The 26161-nt window shown below is 38.0% G+C and overlaps 2 protein-coding genes across 4 annotated transcripts in view; both read right to left on the reverse strand.

Moving 5' to 3' along the window:
* Positions 1–112, reverse strand: part of LOC115212086 — a 51458-nt gene extending 51346 nt beyond the window's left edge. For both annotated transcript variants that reach the window (XM_036503195.1, XM_029780913.2), the window contains exon 1: positions 1–112. This exon is cut by the window's left edge and continues 459 nt beyond it. The gene's annotated coding sequence lies outside the window, so the exon portion shown is untranslated.
* A 5655-nt stretch (positions 113–5767) lies between these two features.
* Positions 5768–26161, reverse strand: part of LOC115212051 — a 69645-nt gene continuing 49251 nt past the window's right edge. For both annotated transcript variants that reach the window (XM_036503197.1, XM_029780860.2), the window contains 4 exons: positions 21174–21234; positions 18093–18146; positions 12852–12989; positions 5768–7880 (listed from right to left, as the gene is read on the reverse strand). In XM_036503197.1, the coding sequence (XP_036359090.1) occupies positions 6976–7880; positions 12852–12989; positions 18093–18146; positions 21174–21234 (1158 nt within the window). In that variant the 3' untranslated portion in view covers positions 5768–6975. The remainder of the gene's footprint in view (positions 7881–12851; positions 12990–18092; positions 18147–21173; positions 21235–26161) is intronic.

The following is a 26161-nucleotide window of genomic DNA, read 5'->3' on the forward strand; positions in this document are numbered from 1 at the left end:
AAACGTAAAAATAATGATGATGATGATGATGATGATGATGATGATGATGATGATGATGAGTTCTTTTATTTGCCACCAGGGTGAAGGATGAAGGGGACAATACAAACACAGACGTAAATTTTCGGGGTTTATATATAATGGAAAGATTTTCAAAATGAGCGAGGTCATTGCCAGTACTGCCTGACTGGCCCCCCCATGCCGGTGGCACGTAAAAAAGCACCCACTACACTCTCGGAGTGATTGGCGTTTAGGAAGGGCATCCAGCTGTAGAAACTCTGCCAGATCAAGACTGGAGCCTGGTGCAGCCATCTGGTTCGCCAGCCCTCAGTCAAAATCGTCCAACCCATGCTAGCATGGAAAGCGGACGTTAAACGATGATGATGATGATGATGATACATTAAAAGAAGTTAAGTACATTGTATATGGCACTAAGAAAAAAAAAAAAGGAATAGTGATGGGGCCCTCCTGATACCGTAGGGATGATCAAGGAAGCCCACCATCCAAGATCACCCTGAATACCACTCTTTTACTCTTTTACTTGTTTCAGTCATTTGACTGCGGCCATGCTGGAGCACCGCCTTTAATCGAGCGACTCGACCCCGGGACTTATTCTTTTGTAAGCCCAGTACTTATTCTATCGGTCTCTTTTGCTGAACCGCTAAGTTACGGGGACATAAACACACCAGCATCGGTTGTCAAGCAATGCTAGGGGGACAAACACACTCACACAAACACGCACATGCATATATAATATATATATATATATATATATATATATACGATGGGCTTCTTTCAGTTTCCGTCTACCAATCCACTCACAAGGCTTTGGTCGGCCCGAGGCTATAGTAGAAGACACTTGCCCAAGGTGCCACGCAGTGGGACTGAACCCAGAACCATGTGGCTGGTAAACAAGCTACTTACCACACAGCCACTCCTGCGCCTATGACAAGTACCCATTCCAACTCTTTTCCTCTGACTCACAGATCTATACTGAGAGTGGTACCATTCACTCTTACCATTTTCGCAACTTTCACCTTTTCATAAATTCACTTGAGGACAGCATCTTCCTCTCCAGCCTCACTTTTCTTTCCAAGTGAAACTTGAAAGTCAACTGGTACTTAAGTTAACTGGTACTTAATTTATCAACCCTGAACCCTGAAAGGATGAAAGGTAAAGCTGGCCTTGGTAGAATTTAAATAATGATAATAATAATAATAATAACAATAATAATAATAATAATAATAATAATAATAATATAATAATAATAATAATAATAATAATAATAATAATAATAATAATACACGCAGATAGAGAAATTAAGGCCAATAGGCCAGATATAGTTGTCAGAGATCATGAAGAAAAAAATGCTTTCTAATTGATGTATCAATACCAGCAGATGACAACGTGTCTCTAAAAGAAATTTTCATTTCATTTTACTTAGTAGTAGTAGTAGTAGTAGTAGTAGTAGTAGTAGTAGTAGTAGTAGTAGTAGCAGCAGCAGCAGCAGACAATCTCCACTGATTAAATAGAACTATGATCAAAGGTATTCCAGCCATGACATGTCATCTTATTTTTAGACAATATATCTAGGACTACATTTTCCAATGTGTCCCCACCCTCTTTTTTGTTTTTTTTCTTTTAAGATAATAACAGTTTGAGGTGAAGCAATCTTACACAGGCCCTTTCACTCACACATGCTCCCTAGTTTATACAGTTACTTATAACAAAGGGAGACTCTCAACAGGCATCTGAATAAATACTATTCATTCTCTTGTTCTTTTCTGTTTCACAAGGTTTCTATAAATTTTGCCATGTTTGTTGTGTTAACATTAAATACATGATAGAGATAATAAGTAAAAATGTGACACAGTAGGACAACAAAGGACCATTTGGAAAAACAGGAAAATACACACACAAGGAACAGAATGTGTTCAATTCTTCATTAGTTATCGACCAAATTTTATCACAATTTTACTGCTTTGGACACTAAACTCTGCTTGTGAAGACCTGTTGAGGTAAGTGAAATCGAAATCAAAATCAAATTTGATGACTGGCATCTGTGCTAATGGAGCGCTAAGAGTACCATACGAGTGAGATCATTGCCCGAGCAACAAGCTGGTCTCTGTACTGATGGCATGTAAAAAGCACCATTCAAGCGTGATCGTTACCTGCATCACCTTACTGGCACTTGTGCTGGTGGCATGTGAAAAAACATTCAAGCGAGGTCATTGCCAGTGCCACTGGACTGGCTCCTGTGCAGGTGGCACATAAAAAGCCCCATTTGAGCATGGCCATTACCAGTACCGCCTCACTGGCCCTCGTGCTGGTGGCATGTAAAAGCACCCACTACACTCTCGGAGTGGTTGGCGTTAGGAAGGGCATCCAGCTGCAGAAACTCTGCCCGATCAAGATTGGAGCCTGGTGCAGCCATCTGGTTCGCCAGTCCTCAGTCAAACCATCCAACCCATGCTAGCATGGAAAGCGGATGTTAAATGATGATGATGATGATTGATTGATTGATTGAAATAAATTATATTTAAACCCTTTCAATCCCAACCTGCTTAATATCACTTCTGGCTCCATCCTACAAATAATCCTTTTAAAGTGTTTATGGAGAAGGCATAAGAGAAGAAAGGTATGGAAGCTGTAAGGTGTTTTTGCATGACATAGGTACAGAGAAGGTTCAGCTGACATTTGTTGGGAATGAATATGTACCAGGTTCAGTCAAAAGGTTTTTTTAGATTTTTCTCTGATGATTTTTGACAATTTGTATCTCCATGTTATATCATTAATTTGATACAACTTGATGTCCAACAGTTGCTAAATTAGTTGTATACTGTCAACTTAATGTGACAGTCCCATGAAGGGAATCATACTACTGCTATTTAGCCCTAGGAAGCAGCAACGCTTCCTGTCAGCCTTGACACATTTCATGTATCCTTATGTTTGCAAGGGGGAGATAAGCACACCCACCCAGCTAAGCCTGCATCCAGAAATGTATTATTTCTATAGTTGCTAAATTGTTTCTTCGTTATTTTCATATATAACATATAAACGTTAATTATTTATTCTTTATTTTACAGCTTTGGTAATGATTGGTGAAAAAACTGCAATTAGAACCATTTTATGCAGCCTGTGGAAGAAATCAATAATGTGGAAGGCCTAAAAATTGTCAACAAACATATGACACAAAAGTGGTTCAGATGTTTCAAGGAAGGTGATACTAGCCTCGAAGGCCAACTAATGTCAGGAAAACCTTCAGGGAGAAAGAGAAACTATGCTAAGTAGACCCAACAGAGGAACCAGTTGTTGAGGTTTATAATAGTATAGTCCAGGAGTAGTTACTGAGATGCACAGAGTCAATCACATACAAGGAGATGTCCTATCCAATGATTGACATAGCAAAATCATTATCAGTTTCAAGTTTTGGCACAAGGCCAGCACCTTTGGGGAAGGGGTTAAGTTGATTACATTCACCCCAGTGTTCAACGGGTACTTAATTTATCGACACCAAAAGGATGAAAGGCAAAGGTGACCTCGACAGAATTTTAACTCATAACATAAGAATGGACTAAATTTTGCTAAGTATTTTGCCTGGCATGCTAACAATTCTGTCAGCTGGCCACCTTTGCATAGCAGTGTCAATATCAATAGCTACAAGGGCAAAGAGATGGTCTGAAAAGAAGCAACTACCCCAAGGCATCAAACTGATGGACAAAATTTTAAAAAGTAACAGGAAAAGTTATAACACAATTGATTAGAGAGAGAAGTGGCTTAGATGAAATGCAGTTTGGGTTTTTTTGTTGGGACAAGGTCTCAGAAAAGCTAAGGGTTTAAAAGCTGAGGGTTTAAATGCTATTCTTTTTAACATCATTTCCCTTTCTACATAGAACTGAAAGTAATTAAGATTATAAGCTACTGCAGATCCCTCAGATTTTAATATTTTTTAAAATCTTTATATCAAAATACTAATATTTATTCTTTAACCCTTTTGATACCAACCCGGCCAAAACTGCCTCTGGCTCTGTAGTACAAATATCTTACTTTCATAAGTATTGAATTAAAATCTTCCACCAAACCTTAGTCACAATTTATGTTCCTAATACTAGCTTAATGATAACTAAGTTATTTTACTATATTCTTTGTTATATTTAAAATTAATTGAAAGAAACACAGGGCATCTCAAAATAAATACGGTAACGAAAGGGTTAATAAGCATTCAGTCAGTTTGAATAAGGAGTTTTATTCAAGTGTTTTTTCTTTTGATAGGAAAATATACCAATAGCAATTTATTTTTCAACTTCAGGGTTGTTATTCTATTACAACAAACAAACATATTATTATGATTGTTGAATTAGGTGAGATGGTAGAACCAATGCTTTGCATGCAAGAGATACTGGGATCGATACCTGGATTCTCCAATGAAAATTTTTTGTTGTGGTGAACATGAGCACTGTATACAATAATTTCATTATTATTATTATTATTATTATTATTATAAGATCATCATTGTCACTGCCTTTGTTGTTGCCACCATTGCTGACATTGCCGTCATCTTCATTGCCACCGTCACTGTCATTCCTGTCAACATCGTGGATTGGACAATTTGACAGGAGTTGGCAGTGGTGGTGGCTTCCTCTGTTCCTTCTTCCTTGTAGGGTTTTTATTGATGACGATCATGATTGTGATGGTGATGATCATGTTTCAAACAGAAAAAAATACTGTGATGCAGAAAAAACATAAAAAAATAAAAACTGGAAGATAAGAACTGATATTAATTACAAAAATATTTATTAGAATATTGACAATGATACTTTTGATGTTGATGATGATGATGATGATCATCATCATCATCATCATCATTGTCATCATTTTCACATGCATTTTCCACATTGTCATTTACTGAATCTGGTTGTCACAGTCTGTGTTGCTGGCCTTCCAGATGGACTGAAGGAACACATCTTACTTTCACATCTGCTTTCAGCTTGGCTTCTATAGTTGGATGCACTTTCAATCACCAACCACTTTACAGAGTGTACTTGGTACATTTTATTATGGTAAGAACACCAAAGAGATTGTCATACTAACAACAAGACTAGAGAAATCTCTCAATTGTACATTGTCCTTATGCAATTCACTAACTGCTAACTGTTTTACAAACTGTACAATGGTTTCATCATGGTACCAGCATTAGTCACCTTGTTACGCACAGGTCACCTTGTTACACACAGACTTAAGAGCCTCTTCTATTTCTGTAAGAAGGAAAATAGAAGGGCGGATAATGATAGAAGTTGAACTTAAAATGAAATGGTGACAGAAGTGAAAATACAATGCAAGAAACAGAATTATTGTTGTGAGAAAGTGGTAGAAGAGAGAATAACAGCCGAGTCAGTGCTTGTGGGAAGTAATAGAAGAGAAACAGTAATGGCAGGTGATAGTGGGAGAGAAGGAAAGATGACAAGGTGGCGAGCTGGCAGTAACGTTAGCATGCTGGGCGAAATGCTTAGCGGTATTTCGTCTGCCGCTACGTTCTGAGTTCAAATTCCACCGAGCTCGACTTTGCCTTTCATCCTTTCGGGGTCGATAAATTAAGTACCAGTTACGCACTGGATTGATGTAATCGACTTAATCCCTTTGTCTGTCCCTGTTTGTCCTCTCTGTGTTTAGCCCCTTTTGGGTAGTAAAGAAATAGGTATTTCGTCCGTCGCTACGTTCTGAGTTCAAATTCCACCGAGGTCGACTTTGCCTTTCATCCTTTCAGGGTCGATAAATTAAGTACCAGTTACGCACTGGGGGTCGATGTTATTGTATTAATCCCTTTGTCTGTCCCTGTTTGTCCTCTGTGTGTTTAGCCCCTTGTGGGTAGTAAAGAAATAGGAAAGATGACAGGTACCTGTTTAGTGATGAGTGGGTAAGTGATTGATGGATAGTTGAAGGTAGGAGAAGTAGAGTGGTGTATGTCAATTATAAGAAACTGGGAGAGGAGAAGGAGAAATGGCAAGAAAAGTGTGATGGCGGAATGATCCATCATTTCACTGGTATTTAGACAAGAGAGAGGGGAAGAGAGAGAGAGATAAAGAGAGAGAGAGAGAGAGAAGAGCAAGGAGGTGAAGGGGCAGTGGGGAAAAGGTGAGTGAAAGAGATGCAGGAGAGTGCCACAGAAGTGAAGGACAGAAGATGACAAAAAGGTGGAATGGGGGTGTCCCAGTCTCCATTACATCTTCCATTTTAGTATTGTTTCACTATATTTGCATTGAGGTTGGAGAGGAGCCTTTTCCAGCACTGTCATCATGTTCCCTTGTTGTCTATTTTGTGAGACTTAGCACCAAAGACCAGTCTTTGCCACTTCATACCATGTCTTCCTAGGTCTTTCTTAAATACAAGCTGCATCTACTTTGATTGCTCAGCACTTATCATATATATACAACAGTCATCATCCATGGACATCACTTGCCCAGACAAGTGCAATATTCTCCCTTGCACACCACGTCTGATTCCTTTTATATTTGACTTTTCTTCCAGTTCATTTATATTGTGTTAATTGTACACACTAACATCACGCATCCAGTTGAACATGTTTGCTGCATGTCTTTCCAGTCCTCACAAAAATCTCTGCATTTAAGGCTCATGTTTTATCACCATGCATAAACATCATACAGTCTGCCCTTCATTCTGAAAAAAGAAACCCTTTTTTTATCTGTAGAAGTCATGGCTCCTTGAAATTTCTTCACCTCATCCTTACTCACCTCCATGCATTTGGTATACCCACTTCCACTCCTAATTCGGTTACCTAGATAAAAGAAGCTATTAACAATTATTAGGGAGCTGTCTGAGCATTTCTAGTACAAAAATACTCATAATGTTTACCATGCCCATGTAATAGGTTCTCTTAAATGCCACTCTTATATGAATTGTGAACATCAAGCTTGTAATCTGGCTTGTGTCCTCTGAAATATTTGACCAGCAAATTATCCACTAACACTCAATTGTACTTTGTACATTTCTGTCATTTCTTTCATTAATCCTCTCCAGGTAAACAGATATCTGATCTGTACCAGTTTCTGAAACAGTATAGCTTACGCTGTCACTTCCGTTCGGTCTAGAGTTTGTAAATGTATTGTTTTTATATACTTCAAATGACATACCGTCAGAAACTTTTGAATTCTTGTCAAAACTGAAGTTAGACAAAGTATCATTAATTTCAGATTTGGGAAACATGTCAGTGTACCAATTAGGAAACATCCTTTGTTTATAGTCTCGAGAAACTAAAGCATCATTTAAATTTTGTATTTCTCGACTTTCTTTCCAGTTCATTTGGAATTTTACATAGTATCTACTTGGTTGTATTGCAGACTGTTGGTCATTTATGTCACATAAGAGATTTTCAATTTGATTCAAGTCCAGACTATTATTATTTGCCAAAACATTTGGCCTGTATAAGTAATACATATTTTCTTGGGAATCTGAGCATAACTGAGAATTTTCAAAATTACTCAGATCTTCAAATGTTACATGAAAAATGTTCTTTGATTGATTTATATTATCTTTAGTGCAGAATTTAACAAGCTCAATTGTAAAATCAGCCATTTCTTGACCAATTCCATTTTTTTCCTCATTCTGGGAATGATAATACAGACCATCTGAATGAACAATAATGAAGGTGTTGAAATAGTCATAAACATGTTGAATTTGTTTCTTAAGAAATTGGTTTCTTTTTAATTTTATTTCGTTGGAACTTCTTACATGTAAACTTGTATAACTGTTTAGCATTATTGCTAGTTCTTTGACAGCAGCAGAGTGTTCCATGGGGTGAGGGAAACATATAACCAGTCCATATTGTTTTTGAGCATTCTTACTGCCACATATATGTCGGAATAAAACTGAAAGAAAAAAAAAGAAGAGATATATTTTGATAAATGATAGGTTTTGATAAAATACAATATTTTGATAATTTCTTTTCCTGTTGCTGTTATTATCTCCATGATTGTCTTGTGTGTATGTATGAGCAGGAATGTATACTTATGTTGTGTGTGTGGTGGGGTGAATGTGTATATATGTAAATGTATGCAAGTGGGTAATGAGAAGTTAACGAATAAAATATTGAAGTAAACAGCATAATGGGAACTCATCAGTTATGAGTTCAAATCTGGTGCAAGCTTTTCATTGTGTTTGGTCAGTAAAATTAATTCTGTATGCTTTAGTCTACAAAGTTCTTAATAATTTAAAACTGATTACCTTCCAATCACCTTATCTAAATGTAACAACTTAAAACAGCAAACTCTAAGGCTAAGCTCCATATTTATGAAATTCTGTGGCTTGTTGACTCATTCTATATCATAGCAAAAAACCCTCGACTTAACCCTTTAGTGTTTAAACCAACCATATCTGGCCAGAATATTTTCCTTGTTTTATGTTCAAACTTATGAGATTCAGCCTCTCACACCTACCCTACAATGTCATTCTAAAGATAAATAATCACATCATCAAAATCTTGAAGCTATGAGACAATCACATGATTAATTCAAAACAATGTGAATAAATAAGCATTACATTTGACTGAGTGATCTGAAAGCTACAGAGTTAAACAGAATATTGTAGAAGTTTTCTGAATATAATTCAATGAAGAATTTGTGTAATGAATCTCACAACAGAAATACATTACAAAGAAACAATTCTAAAAGACCAACCTTCCAAAAAATAAATTCCAGCAGGAAATCCCGTCATAATTTAACAACAACAAATGGCACTCAGTCAGTTATGACGATGAGGGTTCCAGTTGATCCAATCAACAGAACAGCCTGCTCATTAAATTAAAATGAAAGTGGTTGAGCACTCCACAGACACTCTTTTACACTTTTACTTGTTTCAGTCATTTGACTGCGGCCATGCTGGAGCACCGCCTTTAGTCGAGCAAATCGACCCCAGGACTTATTCTTTGTAAGCCTAGTACTTATTCTATCGATCTCTTTTGCCGAACTGCTAAGTTACGAGGACGTAAACACACCAGCATCAGTTGTGTCAAGCGATGTTGGGGGGGGACAAGCACAGTCACACAAACATAGACACACACACAGATACATACATACATACATACATACATACATACATACATACATACATAATTATATATATATATATATATATATATATATATATATATATATATAATCAATCAATATAAGGGTAACAAAAAATTCAAGAAAAATTTTCTGCCACCAGCGGTCAAGTGAGAAAATAGAAATAGTCACAGACTATATGATACATTCAAGAAAATATTAAGGAATGACCCTGAGAAGGTCGTTCGACTCACTTGAAAAGAGCAGCTAAAAACTCAAAACCGCAAAAAATATTAGTAATTCTGAAACTAGAGGAAAATAAAAAACATTTATCCCCTTCAAACTTTGTACCCTGCAAGGTTTCAACATCTTCACAAGCCAAGCGTAAACGGATTTAATTTAATTTAATTAAATTTGATTGCGTGAAGATGTTGAAACCTTGCAGGGTACAAAGTTTGAAGGGGATAAATGTTTTTTATTTTCCTCTAGTTTCAGAATTACTAATATTTTTGCGGTTTGAGTTTTTAGCTGCTCTTTTCAAGTGAGTCGAACGACCTTCTCAGGGTCATTCCTTAATATTTTGTTTATATATATATATATATATATATATATATATATAATATGTATATATATATATATATATACATATGTATGACAGGCTTCTTTCAGTTTCTGTCTACCAAATCCACTCACAAGCTTTGGTCAGCCTGAGGCTATAGCAGAAGACACTTGCCCAAGATGCCACGCAGTGGGACTGAATCCGGAACCATGTGGTTGGTAAGCAAGCTACTTACTACACAGCCACTCCTACACCTACAGCAGGTTTCTTTCAGTTTTCATCAATCAAATCTACTAACAAGGCTTTAATTAGCATGAAACTATAGTAGAAGATACTTGCTCAAGGTGGCATGCAGTGAGAATGAACCTATGATTAAAGATATTCCAGCTATGACTGTCCATGATTTTTAAACAACAGGGAAGTGATTTGAAATAGATTTCACAGCTTTTTTTCACTCGACTACGCATGCATATAAATGTTCCATCATTTGTTTTTTTACATCAATAAATTGTGAATTGTGGAGATATTTTATAACTGTCAGTTCCTTCATATGTGAAGCACTGTGAAGTAGAAATTTGATTGATATGAAGCAAATATATCTGAAGTATTTCAATCCAGCGTTTAAGTTCAGATAACATCATCATCGTTTAACGTCTGCTTTCCATGCTAGCATACGTTGGACGATTTGACCGAGGACTGGCAAACCAGATGGCTGCAATTGGCTCCAATCTTGATCTGGCGGGGTTTCTACACCTAGATGCCCTTCCTAATACCAACCACTCCAAGAGTGTAGTGGGTGCTTTTACGTGCCACCGGCACGAGGGCCAGTCAGGCGGTACTGGCAACGGCCACACTCAAATGGTGTTTTTTACGTGCCACCTGCACAAGAGCTAGTCCAGTGGCACTGGCAACGACCTTGCTTGAATGTTTTTTCACATGCCACCAGCACAAGTGTTAGTAAGGCAATGCAGGTAACGATCATGCTCAAATGGTGCTTTTTACGTGTCACTGGCACAGAAACCAGACAGCTGCTCTGGCAACTTGCTACTCAGGCAACGTTAGCTGGTCATATTTTATAATTATAATCCAAATAGAGAGCGGTGGGTGAGAGAGAGAGAGAGATCAAGGGAGCTTTGAGCCTCAAGCCATAGAGAGTCTCTACATGGTTGCTAGATCTGCTAGAAATAGGTCTCAAGTTTCCCTCAAATCACATCTTGTTATTTTGAAAAGGAACACTAGATAAAACAGGGCTTAACACATAGACACACATGGCTGAATGGTTAAGGAGTTTATTTTATAATCACAAGATCCTGAGTTCAACCCCACCTCATGACAGCTTGGACATATCTTTTTGCTATAGCTTCATGTTAATTCTAGCCTTGTGAGTAGAATTAGGTCGATGGAGACTGTGGAATCCTATCAGATGGATTGTATCTGTATTTCAAAGGTCTAACCTTGTCAGATACTGTCATATTTATTCATACTATCTGTCTACCTCTGTCTCTGTGTTTCAGTTTGTCTATCTTTCTGTCTGTTTTTGTCTCTGTCTGTTTCTGTTTGCATGTCTCTCTTTCTGTCTGTCTGTCTTTCTGCCTGCCTGTCTCTATCTGTTTCTGTTTGTCTTTCTGTCTGTCAGACTGTAAAGTATTAATATGTATGTATAATATATAATATATATCATAAAAATATGTTGGTGTTATTTAATTTCTGAACAGTTTTGCTGCTGTGTGTTTATGTAGTTTGATTTCTTTATCCATCAGTTTCTACTAAGATAGAGATGCAAGCAAAATTAATAATAGAGAAACAAAAATAAAACTTGGGAAACAGCCTAAAGGGAGATAATTGAGAAAGACTTGAAAGTCAACATAAGATTGTAATCAGGTAATGCAAATAAAATAAATAATCCTGAATCCTTGTCCAGCACCAAATTGATCCCAAAATCTAATCAGTTTGTGCCAGTCATGAGGCCAAGCATCCCTGAAAGTTTCATCTGAATCCATCCAGCAGTTCTTGAGATATCTTGTCCACAGACAAACAAACACGACTGAAAACAATATCTCTGCCTTAGCGAAGGCAGAGGTAATGATAATGATGATGATGATGATAATGATAATAATAATAACAATAATAATAATAGTACCAAGCAGTGGCACTTGTCATTTCTGATCTTAACTGATTGGAAGTGTTATCATGTACATTGTTTTGTCTTGGTATAAAGATGGGCTACAGCAAATATTCTGCTCAATACCACAGATTTGCTTGTCAGTTGTTTGACCTTAACCAGTTGATCATGTCTCTTAGTGTCTGACGATATGTGCATCTCTGATCATGAGCAGAAGTAGTGGGGGAGCATCATAACCATGTGTTGGGAAGGATTCTTTGGGGTTTGAATAATTCACCTGTGAAAACATGGGTGTTTCATTCAACATCCATAAATAACCCTTATTCATGGACCTTTTGTGCAGGATGGGTTACTCGAGCAGAAGAAAATTCTAACTGGCCCCACCTGCAAGGTCATGCACATATGGTTGTGATGCATGTGCCTGGTGTACCCTTATCAGACGGGTAGTCATGATGGGTATACTGGGCTTCGTATATTTTATCCCAGTGTCACTTTGATGGCATGCACTGCTCTCTCACTCAATAATAATAATAATAATAATAATAATAATAATAATAATAATAATAATAATAATAATGATAGTAGTAGTAGTAGTAATAATAATAAAAGTAATAATGGCTTCAAATTTTAGCCCAAGGTCAGCAATTTCAGGATCGGAGTAAGTTGATTACAATGATCTCTGTACTCAACTGGTACTTATTTGAATAACTCTGAAAGGATGAAAGATAAAGAGGATCTTGGCAGGATTTGAACTCAGAATGCAAAGATGGACAAAACACCACTAAGCATCTTGCCTGGCATGATAAGAATTCATGAGATAGCCACCCAAATGATAGTAATAATATTTCTTTCTGCTATAGGCTTAAAGCCTGAAACTTTGGTGCAGGGGGCCACTCGATTATATTAACTCCAGTATATGACTGGTACTTATTTTATCAGTCCCGAAAGGATAAAACGGGTGAAGTCGACCTCAACAACATTTGAACCCAGAACATGAAGTTGGAAGAAATGCTACAAAGTATTTTCTGTGGTGCAGTAGTGATTCTGGTATCTCATCACCTCCAGGGACTACATAATAATAACATTAACAATAACTTCAATAGTAATAACTTACCAAGCGATCCAATAAAAAGCATTAAAAAGAAGAGGACAATTATAGTTATTACAGTTGCAGTAAGGCCTTTGTTCTTGGAAACTTCGCTGGGTGTTGATCTTGATGTTGTTGGTATTAATGTTGAACTGGAAATATTTTCTGAAAAATCATTTCAAAAAGAAATAAGTTAATTGCTAAATTCCTTTAAATGTTTGTCCTCAAAAATAGGAGTTTTTAATTATACGAAAATAGTATTTTTTATTACGTTTATATATTCATTTTGCAAGATTCTTGATGTGAAATCGTGTGTTGAAACAGATGTTGTTGTATTTAGGAATGGTCATTTTGCCAGTTTAGCCAATAAAAATAAAATGATTGACCATTAGTAAGGAGAGACACACAAATAAGAAAGAAGAAAGCAAAGGACCACTGATGAGGTCACAAAAGTGTGACAAAAGAACTCTGGCCGAAATAAGATTATGATTAATGTAAGAAATAAATAACGCTGAAGCAAATTAACACCAAATATATAGTGCGTGTGTTTTTATTGGCTAAACTGGCAAAATGATCATTCCTAAATACAACAACAGTATTTTTTATACTATCAAAATTGATTGTTTCAATAAATAATTATTTCTAATAATGGTACAAGTCCAGAAATTAGTGGAGAAGATTTAACCAATTATTCTATTTTGGGATGGTCATTTTATTTTTTGGCCAAATAAATACACGCACTACATATGTATATATATATTTTTTTTTCCTTCACTCGTTTATTAGTGTCATTTTATTATTTTAAAGCCTGACCATTGTCCAGAAATCTTTTGTTACACATCTGTGACCTCTTCAATGACATTTTGCGTTTCCATGTGTGTTCTTGGTCCACTTACTCCATTCTGTTCTTCTAAGATGTGAATCCTCATGTGCACATGTGTTTGTGTCCTTGTTTGTGTGTGTATATGTATGTGTATGCTTGTGTGTGAGTCATAGCTTTTAGCAGCAGTATGGCCTTCCCCTCAGCCCCAAACTCTCACCCCATTGTGCTGCTGCTGTCCTAAGACCCAAGAAAATTAAAAAGAGATTTACTAGGATTAGGGGCAGGCATGGCTTTGTGGTAAGTTGCTTGCTTACCACCTCATGGTTCTGGGCTCAGTCCCACTGTGTGGCACCTTGGGTAAGTGTCTTCTACAATATCATGGGGCCAACCAAAGCCTTGTGAGTGGATTTGGTTGAGGGAAACTGAAAGAAGCCTGTCGTATGTGTGTGTCTGTGTGTTTGTCCTCCCCCCCCCACGCCATCGCTTGACAGCTGTTCTGGTGTGTTTACGTCCTCGTAACTTAGCGGTTTGGTAAAAGAGACTGATATTTGTTTGACTAAAGGCGGTGCCCCAGCAGGGCCACAGTCAGATGACTGAAACAAATAGAAGAATAGAAGTATTACTTTAATCCTAGTACTTGACTGGTACTTTATCATATTGACTCCAGGGTAATGAAAGGCGAAGTTGATCCTTACAGAATTTGAACACTGTATTTAAGCATCTAGAAAAAAAAATTCTGCAATGTATTGTATTTCACTCAACAATCTTACCAGTTGTGCCTGTTCATCTATCCTGATGATGATAATGATGATGATGATGATGATGAACATGATGATAATGATAATGATAATGATGTCACGATAAAAGCACACACATACACAATGTCATGATAAAAACACACACACACACTCACACACACTCAGGAGCATATCATTACCTCAGTTTATAGAAGACCTGAGTTTACACAGAAACCCTAGTGATAACAGCATAAATGAGGCAGAACCTTTAAGGGGAAGCCTCTTGCTCAGAAGTGGTTCTGTACAGATGCAGACTAACCTCAATCATTATTCTTATTTCTTTATTACCCACAAGGGGCTAAACATAGAGGGGACAAACAAGGACAGACAAACGACCCCAGTGCGTAACAGATACTTAATTTATCGACCCCGAAAGGATGAAAGGCAAAGTTGACCTCAACAGAATTTGAATTCAGAATGTAACGGCAGACGAAATACCTATTTCTTTACTACCCACAAGGAGCTAAACACAGAGAGGACAAACAAGGACAGACAAACAGATTAAGTCAATTATATCGACCCCAGTGCCTAGCTGGTACTTATTTAATTGACCCCGAAAGGATGAAAGGCAAGGTTGACCTCGGCAGAATTTGAACTCAGAACGTAGCAGCAGACGAAATACTGCTAAGCATTTCGCCCGGCGTGCTAACATTTTTTTGCCAGCTCGCCACCTTATTCATTATTCTAATAAAGTGATGAGGAGGAAATGGATAAGTAAAGAGAACAGGATGGTGATGCAGTGCTACTTAGAAAGGGAACCGAAAGTAAGAGGTTACAGAAAATATATGTTAGCACTTTAGTTAAAGAAAGGTATGTTTGATGGAACAGATCAGAAACAAGCAGAGCAGACTAATGCTACTAGGAGAAATAAGGCGGCGAGCTGGCAGAAACGTTAGCATGTCAGGCAAAATGCTCAGCAGTGTTTCGGCTGTCGCTACATTCTGAGTTCAAATTCTGCCATGGTCGACTTTGCCTTTCATCCTTTTGGGTTCGATTAAATAAGTACCAGTTACGCACTAGGGTCGATATAATCGTCTTAATCTCTTTGTCCCTTCTGTGTTTAGCCCCTTGTGGGTAGTAAAGAAATAGGTATTGGGAGAAATAAGTGGATGACAGTACTAGAGGTGGAAGATATCACATGACAACTAAAGGGAAAAAGACCAGGAAATAGAGCAGCCAAATAACACAAACAGGATGAAGTAAGTACGCATACGTGATATAGTTCAAACCAAGGAAGAACCTACAAGAAAAAGTAATAACATTACAAATCAGGAAAGGGAAACTGGCACCGGTGACTTCAATGGGGAAGATCAGAAGATCAGAAGATTTTAGATGAATTGAAGGGAGGAGTGAGTAAAGAAGGAGAGGAAAAAGACTACCAGCATTAAAAGGTGATAATAAAAGGAAGTTGCTAGATATCACTAGGAAAATAAATTCTTTATCATCAGTACAATTGAGTTTAAAAATATAGGTGACACTAGGTGTTCCACAAGGAGAAAAATAGGAAGAAGCAGAGGTAGAAAATGATGCTAGAAAATAAGGTAAACATTAGCCAGTGGAACGTAAAAAGCACCAACCATTCGTGGCTGTTGCCAGCCTCCCCTGGCACCTGTGCCGGTAGCACATAAAAAGCACCATCCATACGTGGTCGATGCCAGCGCCAATTTGACTGGCTTCCGTGCGAGTGGCACGTAAAAAGCACCAACCGATCGTGGCCGTTAATCAGCCTCCCCTGGCACATACAAACCACCCACTACACTCATGGAGTGGTTGGCGTTAGGAAGGGCATCCAGCTGTAGAAACACTGCCAGACCAGACTGGAGCCTGGTGCAGCCTCCTGGCTTCCCAGACCCCGGTCGAACCGTCCAATCCATGCTAGCATGGAAAACGGACATTAAACAATGATGAAGTTCTGAAACAAAACAAGTTAGAAAACACAACATTTAGATCTCTTGAGAAAACTATTTAGTCAAAGAGAAAGGATTTGAGATAGTCACAGAAGAGCTGAAGCAGGTAAGGTTTCCAGATATCAAAAAAACAATAGAGCAGTATCAACAGAGCAGACTGCTTAAAACAAGCCAGAGGTGATTTTGTTGCCAGATAAATAGAGTAGAAGAAACTAGTGAAGATGAGAAGTCTAATGAGGAAGAAGCTAGAATGTTCCAGAGGGATATTTGTGATAAGCCAGTAAATAATAATGGGGATGCAGCATGGCTAAAGAAAGTGAGGGAAGATATAGTTAGTGAGAAGCAGTCAGATCTAAAACTAACTAGTGCATTAACCCTTTCGTTACCAACATGGTTGAAACCAGCTCTGGCTCTGTAGTACAAATGTCTTGTTTTCATAAGTTTTGAATTAAAATATACCACCAAACTTTAGTCACAATTTATGTTTCTAACACTAGCTTAATGATAACTAAGTTATTTTACTAAATTCTTTGTTATATTTAAAATTAATTGAAAGAAACTCAGAGCATCTCAACAGAAATATGGTCGCAAAAGGGTTAAAATATATGATAGAGAAACAATTCTTAACCCTTTCGTTACCAACCCAGCTGAAACCAGCTCTGGCTCTGTAGTACAAATGTCTTATTTTCATAATTTTTGAATTAAAATCTTCCACCAAACCTTGGTCACAATTTGTGTTCCTAACACTAGCTTAATGATAATTAAGTTATTCTACTAAATTCTTTGTTATATTTAAAATTAATTGAAAGAAACACAGAGCATCTCAACAGAAATATGGTCACAAAAGGGTTAAAATATATGATAGAGAAACAATTCTTGACCCTTTCATTACCAACCCAGCTGAAACCAGCTCTGGCTCTGTAGTACAAATGTCTTATTTTCATAAGTTTTGAATTAAAATCTTCCACCAAACCTTGGTCACAATTTGTGTTCCTAACACTAGCTGAATGATAACTAAGTTATTTTACTAAATTCTTTGTTATATTTAAAGTAATTGAAAGAAACACAGAGCATCTCAACAGAAATATGGTCACAAAAGGGTTAATGGGTAAAGTGTTGGGAAAAATACCAAACTGGAAGGGCCCAGGATCAAATTTAGTTCAAGCATCATTGCCATGTGTTGAGGGGTACTAGGGTCATTTTGTTCAACAAAACCCTTCGAGGCAGTGGTGCCCAAGCATGGTCACAGTCCAATTACTGAAACAAGTAAAAGATATAAGATAGATGTCAGTATGTTGACATATTACTCTTTACTCTTTTACTTGTTGCAGTCACTTGACTGTGGCCATGCTGGATCACCGCCTTTAGTCGAGCAAATTATTTCTCACATTTTTATCAAAATTCTTTGAGAGGAATTAGAGAAATTGTAGAAATGGCAGCATGGCAGACATAATGATTTTTAGCATTTAGCCATGTCCTCCTTTCATGCTCTGGGCTTAAACCTTGTCTGCTCAGCTTTAGCTTTTTTCCTTCTGGAGGTTGGAGGTTGATAAAATAGCAGTCACATACTGAGATCAATATAATCAACTGTTCTCTTCTCTGAACAATTTGTGATTTTATTCCAAAGGCAGAAATCATTACTACTTAAAAATGTTAAAATTTAGAGAAATCTACAAACATTTTACTGCAGCATGGTTTTTATACAAATACAATACTATTGTGATTTACATGGAATATTTACCTGGTTTTGCTCTTACACAAAAGTCTTCTGTCTTCTGTTGCACAACTGGATTACCTTAAAAAAAAAAATGGTTTACTGATATTTTATTCTGGTAAATTAATCCATTTTCAAAACACTATGGGACACTTTGAAGGAGATTTGGCTGCTAATTATAGCTAGTTAAGTAAGCATGTAAAGATAAAAGATTACCTATACATGCAAGGAGCAGTTTGTTGCTACAACAAATACCAACCCTTGAAGCTATTATTTCATAAACTTACCTCCGTATTCACAGGCATACATATACAACAACCTAAAACACCAATACAGTCTCTTTCTTAAAACATTATCTCTCCCAATCAATCCAGTCAAACATTAAAAAAATGCCCACATACAGAAAAAGCTGCAATACCAGCAGCCACACTTGCCTCAAGCATTGTGCTGAGACATATACCTTTTTCTTTACTACCCACAAGGGGCTACACAGAGAGGGGACAAACAAGGACAGTCAAACGGATTAATTCAATTATATCATCCCCAGCGCATAACTGGTACTTAATTTAGCGACCCTGAAAAGATGAAAGGCAAAGTCGACCTTGGTGGAATTTGAACTCAGATCGTAATGGCAGATGAAATACCGCTAAGCATTTCGCCCGGCATGCTAACGTTTCTGCCAGCTTGCCGCCTAATGCTGAGACATATACCACCAATGAAAAGAGTTAAGAAACTGCAATTGCCAAACTTTGGGCTACTCTACATTGACTATCTGTTCTATGGTCTTCACTAGAACTTAGAAGTTTGGTATAAGGCCAGCAAGTTCAGGGATGTAGGTAATGCCATTAAGCATTTTGTGCAGCATGCTAACAATTTTGACAGTTTGCAGCCTTACAACCTCTAGAACTTATTGACACATAGAAATATACAGGACAAGGAGGACACAGCAAGCCTCATTGATCACATTGTGCTCTATGTGATCCATCACTGCTTGCCAGTGTGTGCAGTATGGTTTCTCAGCTTGATGGAGATGCGATCATCATCATCATCATCATCATCATCATCATCATCATCATCATCATCATCATCGTTTAATGTCCGTTTTCCATGCTAGCTATTTCTTTACTACCCACAAGGGGCTAAACACAGAGAGGACAAACAAGGACAGACAAACGGATTAAGTTGATTATATTGACCCCAGTGTGTAGCTGGTACTTATTTAATTGACCCCGAAAGGATGAAAGGCAAAGTCGACCTTGGCAGAATTTGAACTCAGAACGTAACAGCAGACGAAATACGGCTATGGATTTCGCCCGGCGTGCTAACAATTCTGCCAGCTCGCCGCCCTTGTTTTCTATGGATTGGATGGTTTGGCCAGAGTCCTGGAAGCCAGGAGGCTGTGCCAGGTTCCAGTCTGATCTGGCAGTGTTTCTACAGCTGGATGCCCTTCCTAATGCCAACCACTCCAAGAGTGTAGTGGGTGCTTTTTATGGACATAGGGGCCAGTCAGGCGGTATTGGCAAACGGCTACAATCGGTTGGTACTTTTTACATATCACCAACACGGATGCCAGTCAGGCGTCACTGGCATCAGCTACATTCAGATGGTGCTTTTTACGTGCCACCGGCACAGGTATCATAACTACAATTTCCATTTGATTTTTATTTTGATGTTGGTGTTGATGTACTTGACTCAATAGGTCTCCTCAAGAACAGCGTGTCACTCTATGATCCGAGGTTAGCACAGCAGGTCTTGGATTGTAGGGTCTGCTGTGCTAAGGTGGGAAACAAATAAATGAGTTGTGTTGAGTCATTCAAACATTTATTATTGAAAATAGACAACTAGACACAGCTGTTTGGATGCTGGCGATTTGGCACAGCTGGTTGAACATTCAGCAAGTTTTGGTGACAACTTTTTGGTGTTGGAGACAAACACATGTACACATATGCATGTGTGCATGTACACATGCACTATGCCTGTTGCTAAGGGGGTGCTTTGAATGGCATCACTCCCCCACCATTCAATAGTGTCCCCTCAGAATTACTGTGATACACTTATCTCAAAACTCCACTTAAGCATTATAACAAATGAATGCCTACATGCATACACACACACACACACACACACACACACACACACACCACACACACACACATATATATATATATATATATATATATATATATATAGAAATAGTGAAAGAGGGAAAAGAAAGTGAGAGAAGCATTTCAATTTATTAATTGAACATGATAGACATAGGAGTGGCTGTGTGGTAAGTAGCTTGTTTACCAACCACATGGTTCTGGGTTCAGTCCCACTGCATGGCACCTTGGGCAAGTGTCTTCTACTATAGCCTCGGGTCGACCAAAACCTTGTGAGTGGATTTGGTAGATGGAAACTTAAAGAAGCCCATCATATATACGTATATATATATATATATATATATATATGTGTGTGTGTGTGTGTGTGTGTGTGTGTGTGTGTTTTTGTGTCTGTGTTTGTCTCCCCAACATCGCTTGACAACTGATGCTGGTGTGTTTACGTCTCCATAACTTAGCGGTTCGGCAAAAGAGACCGATAGAATAAGTACAAGGCTTACAAAGAATAAGTCCTGGGGTCAATTTGCTCGACTAAAGGCAGTGCTCCAGCATGGCCACAGTCAAATGACTGAAACAAGTAAAAGAGAGAGTAAAGAGAGAGTAAGATTGACATAAATATTCCCTCTTAACATACACATAACAGAGAAATAGACACACAGAAAGAGAGAGAGAGAGAGAGAGAGAGGAATAGGCACAGAGAGAGAGAGAGAAAGAGAGAGAGAGAGAGAGCTAGCAAGTGAAAAAGAGAGGCAGGAAAAATGAGTCGAGTGAATGAGAAAAACATTAAAATGAGAGAAATACTACCACATATGTGGTGCCAAAAACCTCACATCCATTATTTAAATGCCACGAAATTGGTTTCCTCAGTCAGAATGGACAATACAGAAACAAAGAATAACAGAGCAACACAATAATGGCAACAAAGACATTTCTTTATGCGTTCAGTTTTAAGCATTTTAAACATTCAAATTTTCACTTTAAAACTATGATTAGAAGTTTTATAACTTACAGGGTATAAAAAGTGACGCTGATCGAATGATGTGGGTCTGGTGAACGCTTTCTGTCCTTATCTGAAATGATTCAAGAAAATTGATATCAATTAAAAGACACATTTTACTCCCCTTCTCACTGTGACTGTCAAAAAAATAGTGAATCAGTCATTGGTCTTTTGGAAACCTGTAACGAATTTAGTTTAGTCCAATCCATGCCAGCATGGAAGATGGACTTTAAAAAATAGTGATGATAATGATCCTGATGATGATGATGGTGCTGGTGGTAGTGGTGGTGGTGGTGGTGAGGAAGACAATGATGACGATTATACTCTTTACTCTTTTACTTGTTTCAGCCATTTGACTGCAGCCATGCTGGAGCACCGCCTTTTAGTCGAGCAAATCGACCCCAGGACTTATTCTTTGTAAGCCTAGTACTTATTCTATCGGTCTCTTTTGCCGAACCTCTAAGTTATGGAGACGTAAACACACCAGCATCGGTTATTAAGCGATGTGGGGGGGACAAACACACACACAAACATATACACACACATACATATATATGCGCATATATACAACGGGCTTCTTTCAGTTTTTGTCTGTCAAATCCACTCACAAGGCTTTGGTTGGCCCCAGGCTATAGTAGAAGACACTTGCCCAAGGTGCCACACAGTGGGACTGAACCTGGAACCATGTGGTTGGTAAGCAAGCTACTGACCACACAGCTACTCCTGCGCCTATGATGATGAATAAAATAAAAATACAAAAAAGAAAAAGCTCGTTTAATAGACTTTTAGCCCTTGCTTAATATGTGTGACTTTGTATCTATGACAGACACTATTATTAGTCGTCTGCGTATTTTAATAAATGTTGTTTACTGCAAGTTATGGATGATTCTTTTATGACTTCATTGCTTTCAGGCTTAGCTTAAGGTATTTTCGTGCCCAACATCACAAAATGCATCTGAATAAACATTGCTGGACAGCAAATAGAAACTCGGACATTGTTTAGAAAATATTTTTCATTTTTAACCTCCCATATATTGTACGCACTAGGGATTTTAACCTTTAAATTTTGGGGAAAAAATGTGGATTATACTTGAGGATTTATGGTATGTATCTACATCAGAAATGATTGTAATTAGCTGGTCACTGTATATGAGCAGACAGAGAAATTATTTCATCTCTCCTCCTGTGAAGGCCAACAGGAAGAGACTTCTCAAGAAAAAAACTTCCTAGATGTCATTGTATGTGACTCAGGAATTTCCTTCAATCAATAGTGTTGAATGATCAAGAGGCATGGAAGGTGATCGTTATTGTGAACCTCGATTCGTTGAGATTGGTTGTTCAAACAAGTTGAAAGATGATGATGATGATGATGATGATGAGATGATGATGATGATATGATGATGATGATGATGATGTTGAAACAACTAAATAGTTACCATGATGGTGATAGTGGTGGTGGTGGTGGTGGTGGTGGTGGTGGTGGTGGTGGTGGTGGTGTTTGGTGATGGTGAATCTCCATTGATTGACGAGGTGGAGTCAGTTGTTCAATAAAGTGAATTACCTGCCCCTGAATTATGGTGTAAGTGATTTAGTATTCCACGGATGTATGCACCCTTAATGTAATTGTCAGGTAGAATCAGTGTGACACAGTTTGTGACAAGGTCGAATCTTTTGAATTATTAGTAGGATCCCTCAGAAAAGGTTGAAGTTGCAGAAAGTGATGCTTGTCTAAGATACCACACAGTGGGATTGAATTCCAGACTTCGTATTTCCAAAGTAAACTTCTTAACCATTTGGCCATAATGTGCCTATGAAGTTGTAGTACAGTAGGGATTATCATCATCATCATCATCATCATCATCGTTTAACGTCTGCTTTCCATGCTGGCATGGGTTGGACGGTTTGACTGAAGACTGGCAAGCCAGGAAGCTGCACCAGACTCCAATCTGACCAGGCAAGGTTTCAACAGCTGGCCGTCCTTCCTAATGCCAACCACTCTGAGAGTGGTTGCAGAGGACTAATTAGTATAGACCATTGCATAAGAAGTGAAAGGAGAATGCTTGCTGAGTATTTGATAAATAGTGATGAAGGCCTGCTGCAAAATGCTGCAAAAGATATGGGTATAAATGCAGATGAAATGATGGGCAAGGAATAGTTTAACCAAAGAGCCGAAGAGAAGAGAAAAGACCTTCTTGAAATAAGAATGTATGGACAGTTTAAAAGGAATACACAAGACGTTAAGGATAATACAGCATCTTGAGCATGGTTTGAGTGAGGTAATTTGAAGTGTACCACTGAAAGCCTGATCATTGCTGCACAAGACCAGGCTCTTCCTACCAAGTCAGTGAAGTATAACATCTATAAAACTTCTGACACCCAGAAATGCAGACTCTGTGGAAAGAGTGTGGAAAATGTGTCCCATTTGGTAAGTGGATGTGAGAGCCTTGCACAAAAAGAATACAAGTGCTGTCACAATAAAGTGTGTGTATCTTCATTGGCTCTTATGCTGTAAATACCAAAATGAAGTAACAGAGAACTGGTATGAGCTTGTACCAAGTAAAGTTATGCAAGAGGATGGAAAAGTAACAATACTCTGGGACTATGATTTTCAGACAGATCGTGTAATGCACAGTGTTGGCCGGATATTGTCATATTGAATAAAAGAGACAAATACTGTCAGATCATTGACGTAGCTATACAAAATGTCGTGAATGTTGTGAATAAAGAGGTTGAAAAAATTCACCAGTAACTTCGAATTGAAAGTAGAAGTGACAAGACTGTGTAGAATATGAGAGAGTAATGTAAGAGTGACACCAGTGGTGACTGGAGCATTGGGCTCAATCCCATGGAAACTTCAAGACTTCTTCACTGGAAATCCCATGCAAAAAGCAGCCTTATTGGGTACAGCACACATCTTAAGGAAAGTATTATCTGTCTGAAGTCCTTGTTGTGATTCGACTAAAGACTCCAGTGCATTTTTACCTATACTGTATTACGAAGAATCATCATCATCATCATCATCATCATTTAACGTCCGTTTTCCATGCTAGCATGGGTTGGACAATTCGACTAGGGTCTGGGAAGCCAGAAGCCTGCTCCGGGCTCCAGTCTGATCTGGCAGTGTTTCTACAGCTGGATGCCCTTCCTAATGCTAACCAATCTGTGAGTGTAGTGGGTGCTTTTTACGTGCCACCAGCACAGGGGCCAAAGGGGGCTGGCAACAGCCACAATCGGTTGGTGCTTTTTACGTGCCAACGGCATGGAAGCCAGTCAAGGCGGCGCTGGCATTGGCCTAATAATAATAATAATAATAATAATAATAATAATAATAATAATAATAATAATAATAATGATGATGATGATGATGATGATAATGATTCTTTTTATTATAGGCACAAGGCCCCTGGAATTTGTGTGGGGTGGATAGTTGATTACAATGACCCAAATGTTTCACTGCTACTTAGTTTATTGAGCCCAGGATAATGAAAGGCAAAGTCGACTGTGGAGGCATTTGAACATAGAACATACAGAGCAGAATGAAATAATAATGATACTATCAAGACCTTAACGCATCTGTTTGATAAATATAGCAAACCTTGACCCTTTCCTTGTGTTAAATTAAAGACAGATTTATCCATGCCTAAGCATCAAATTGAAATTCTAGCAGTAATCAATAAATTCAAATGCTAAAGATTAAACCTCTGTACAATAGGTTGATGAAGTTGTAACACAGCTTCTAATTTTCTTTGCCTTTAGACTTCTAAATCATCATTGTTAATTGATTTCACCTTAGTAACCACCAACTCTGTCAACAACTATTGTTAGTACTAGTCTTGTCAAATAGTCTCAATACTATACATTTGATATAACTTGATATTTTCTCAAGCAAATATTTTCCTCTTAACTTCTTTGCAACACATAGTTGGGTGTTTAAGAAGCTGAATTAACAACCATACAATCACGGGTATTTGACTGCTCTTTATAACACCTTGGGTAAGTGTTATCTGCCTTAGCTTCTCACTGGTGCATGATTTGGAGGTGGTATTTGATAGAGCTGGCAGAATTGTTAGCACGCCGGGCGAAATGCTTAGCGGTATTTCGTCTGCCGTTACGTTCTGAGTTCAATTTCCGCTGAGGTTGACTTTGCCTTCATCCTTTTGGGGTCGATAAATTAAGTACCAGTTGTGCACTGGGGTCGATGTAATCCACTTAATCCGTTTGTCTGTTCTTGTTTGTCCTCTCTGTGTTTAGCCCCTTGTGGGTAGTAAAGAAATAGGTATTTTGTCTGCCGCTACATTCTGAGTTCAAATTCCACCGAGGTCGACTTTGCTTTTCATCCTTTCGGGGTTGATAAATTAAGTACCAACTGAGAACACGGGGGTTGATGTAATCGACTTAATCCGTTTGTCTGTCCTTGTTTGTCATCTCTGTGTTTAGCCCCTTGTCGATAGTAAAGAAATGGGTATTTAATAGAAAGTAAAAAAGTCCACAGTAAAGAATGTTGAAATATATCAAAATGTAACTTGATTCAATAATTGAAGGCAGTCAATGAACAGAAAAGAAAACATTATGAAAAATACTTATCTTCTTCCTCTACAACCCTGAAGTCTTTTAAACTCACAACTCTGCAGTACTACATGTCTGATTCAGTTATAAACTTCCTAATTGATATAACATTTTATAATCCTTATGTAATAATAATGGTTTCAAATTTTAGCACAAGGCCAGTAATCTCAGAGAGCAGGTAAGTTAATTACATCAAGCCCAGTGTTCAACTGGTACTCGTTTTTATAAACCCTGAAAGGAGGAAAGGTAAAGTTGATCCTGGTAGAATCAGTTAAGGTAAGACAGTGTCACGTGACAACTTGCTGGGGCTGCCTGCTGGAGCCTATGCGGCAGGTATTTAAAGGGAAAAATTTGACAAGACAGTCACCGGCTGACACTCGCTGATGATATATCGAAGAGGCCAGGGAACAGAAGAAAGAAGAAGAAAGAAAACA

The sequence above is a fragment of the Octopus sinensis genome, linkage group LG5, assembly GCF_006345805.1.
Source record: "Octopus sinensis linkage group LG5, ASM634580v1, whole genome shotgun sequence".
Classification (NCBI taxonomy): domain Eukaryota; kingdom Metazoa; phylum Mollusca; class Cephalopoda; order Octopoda; family Octopodidae; genus Octopus; species Octopus sinensis.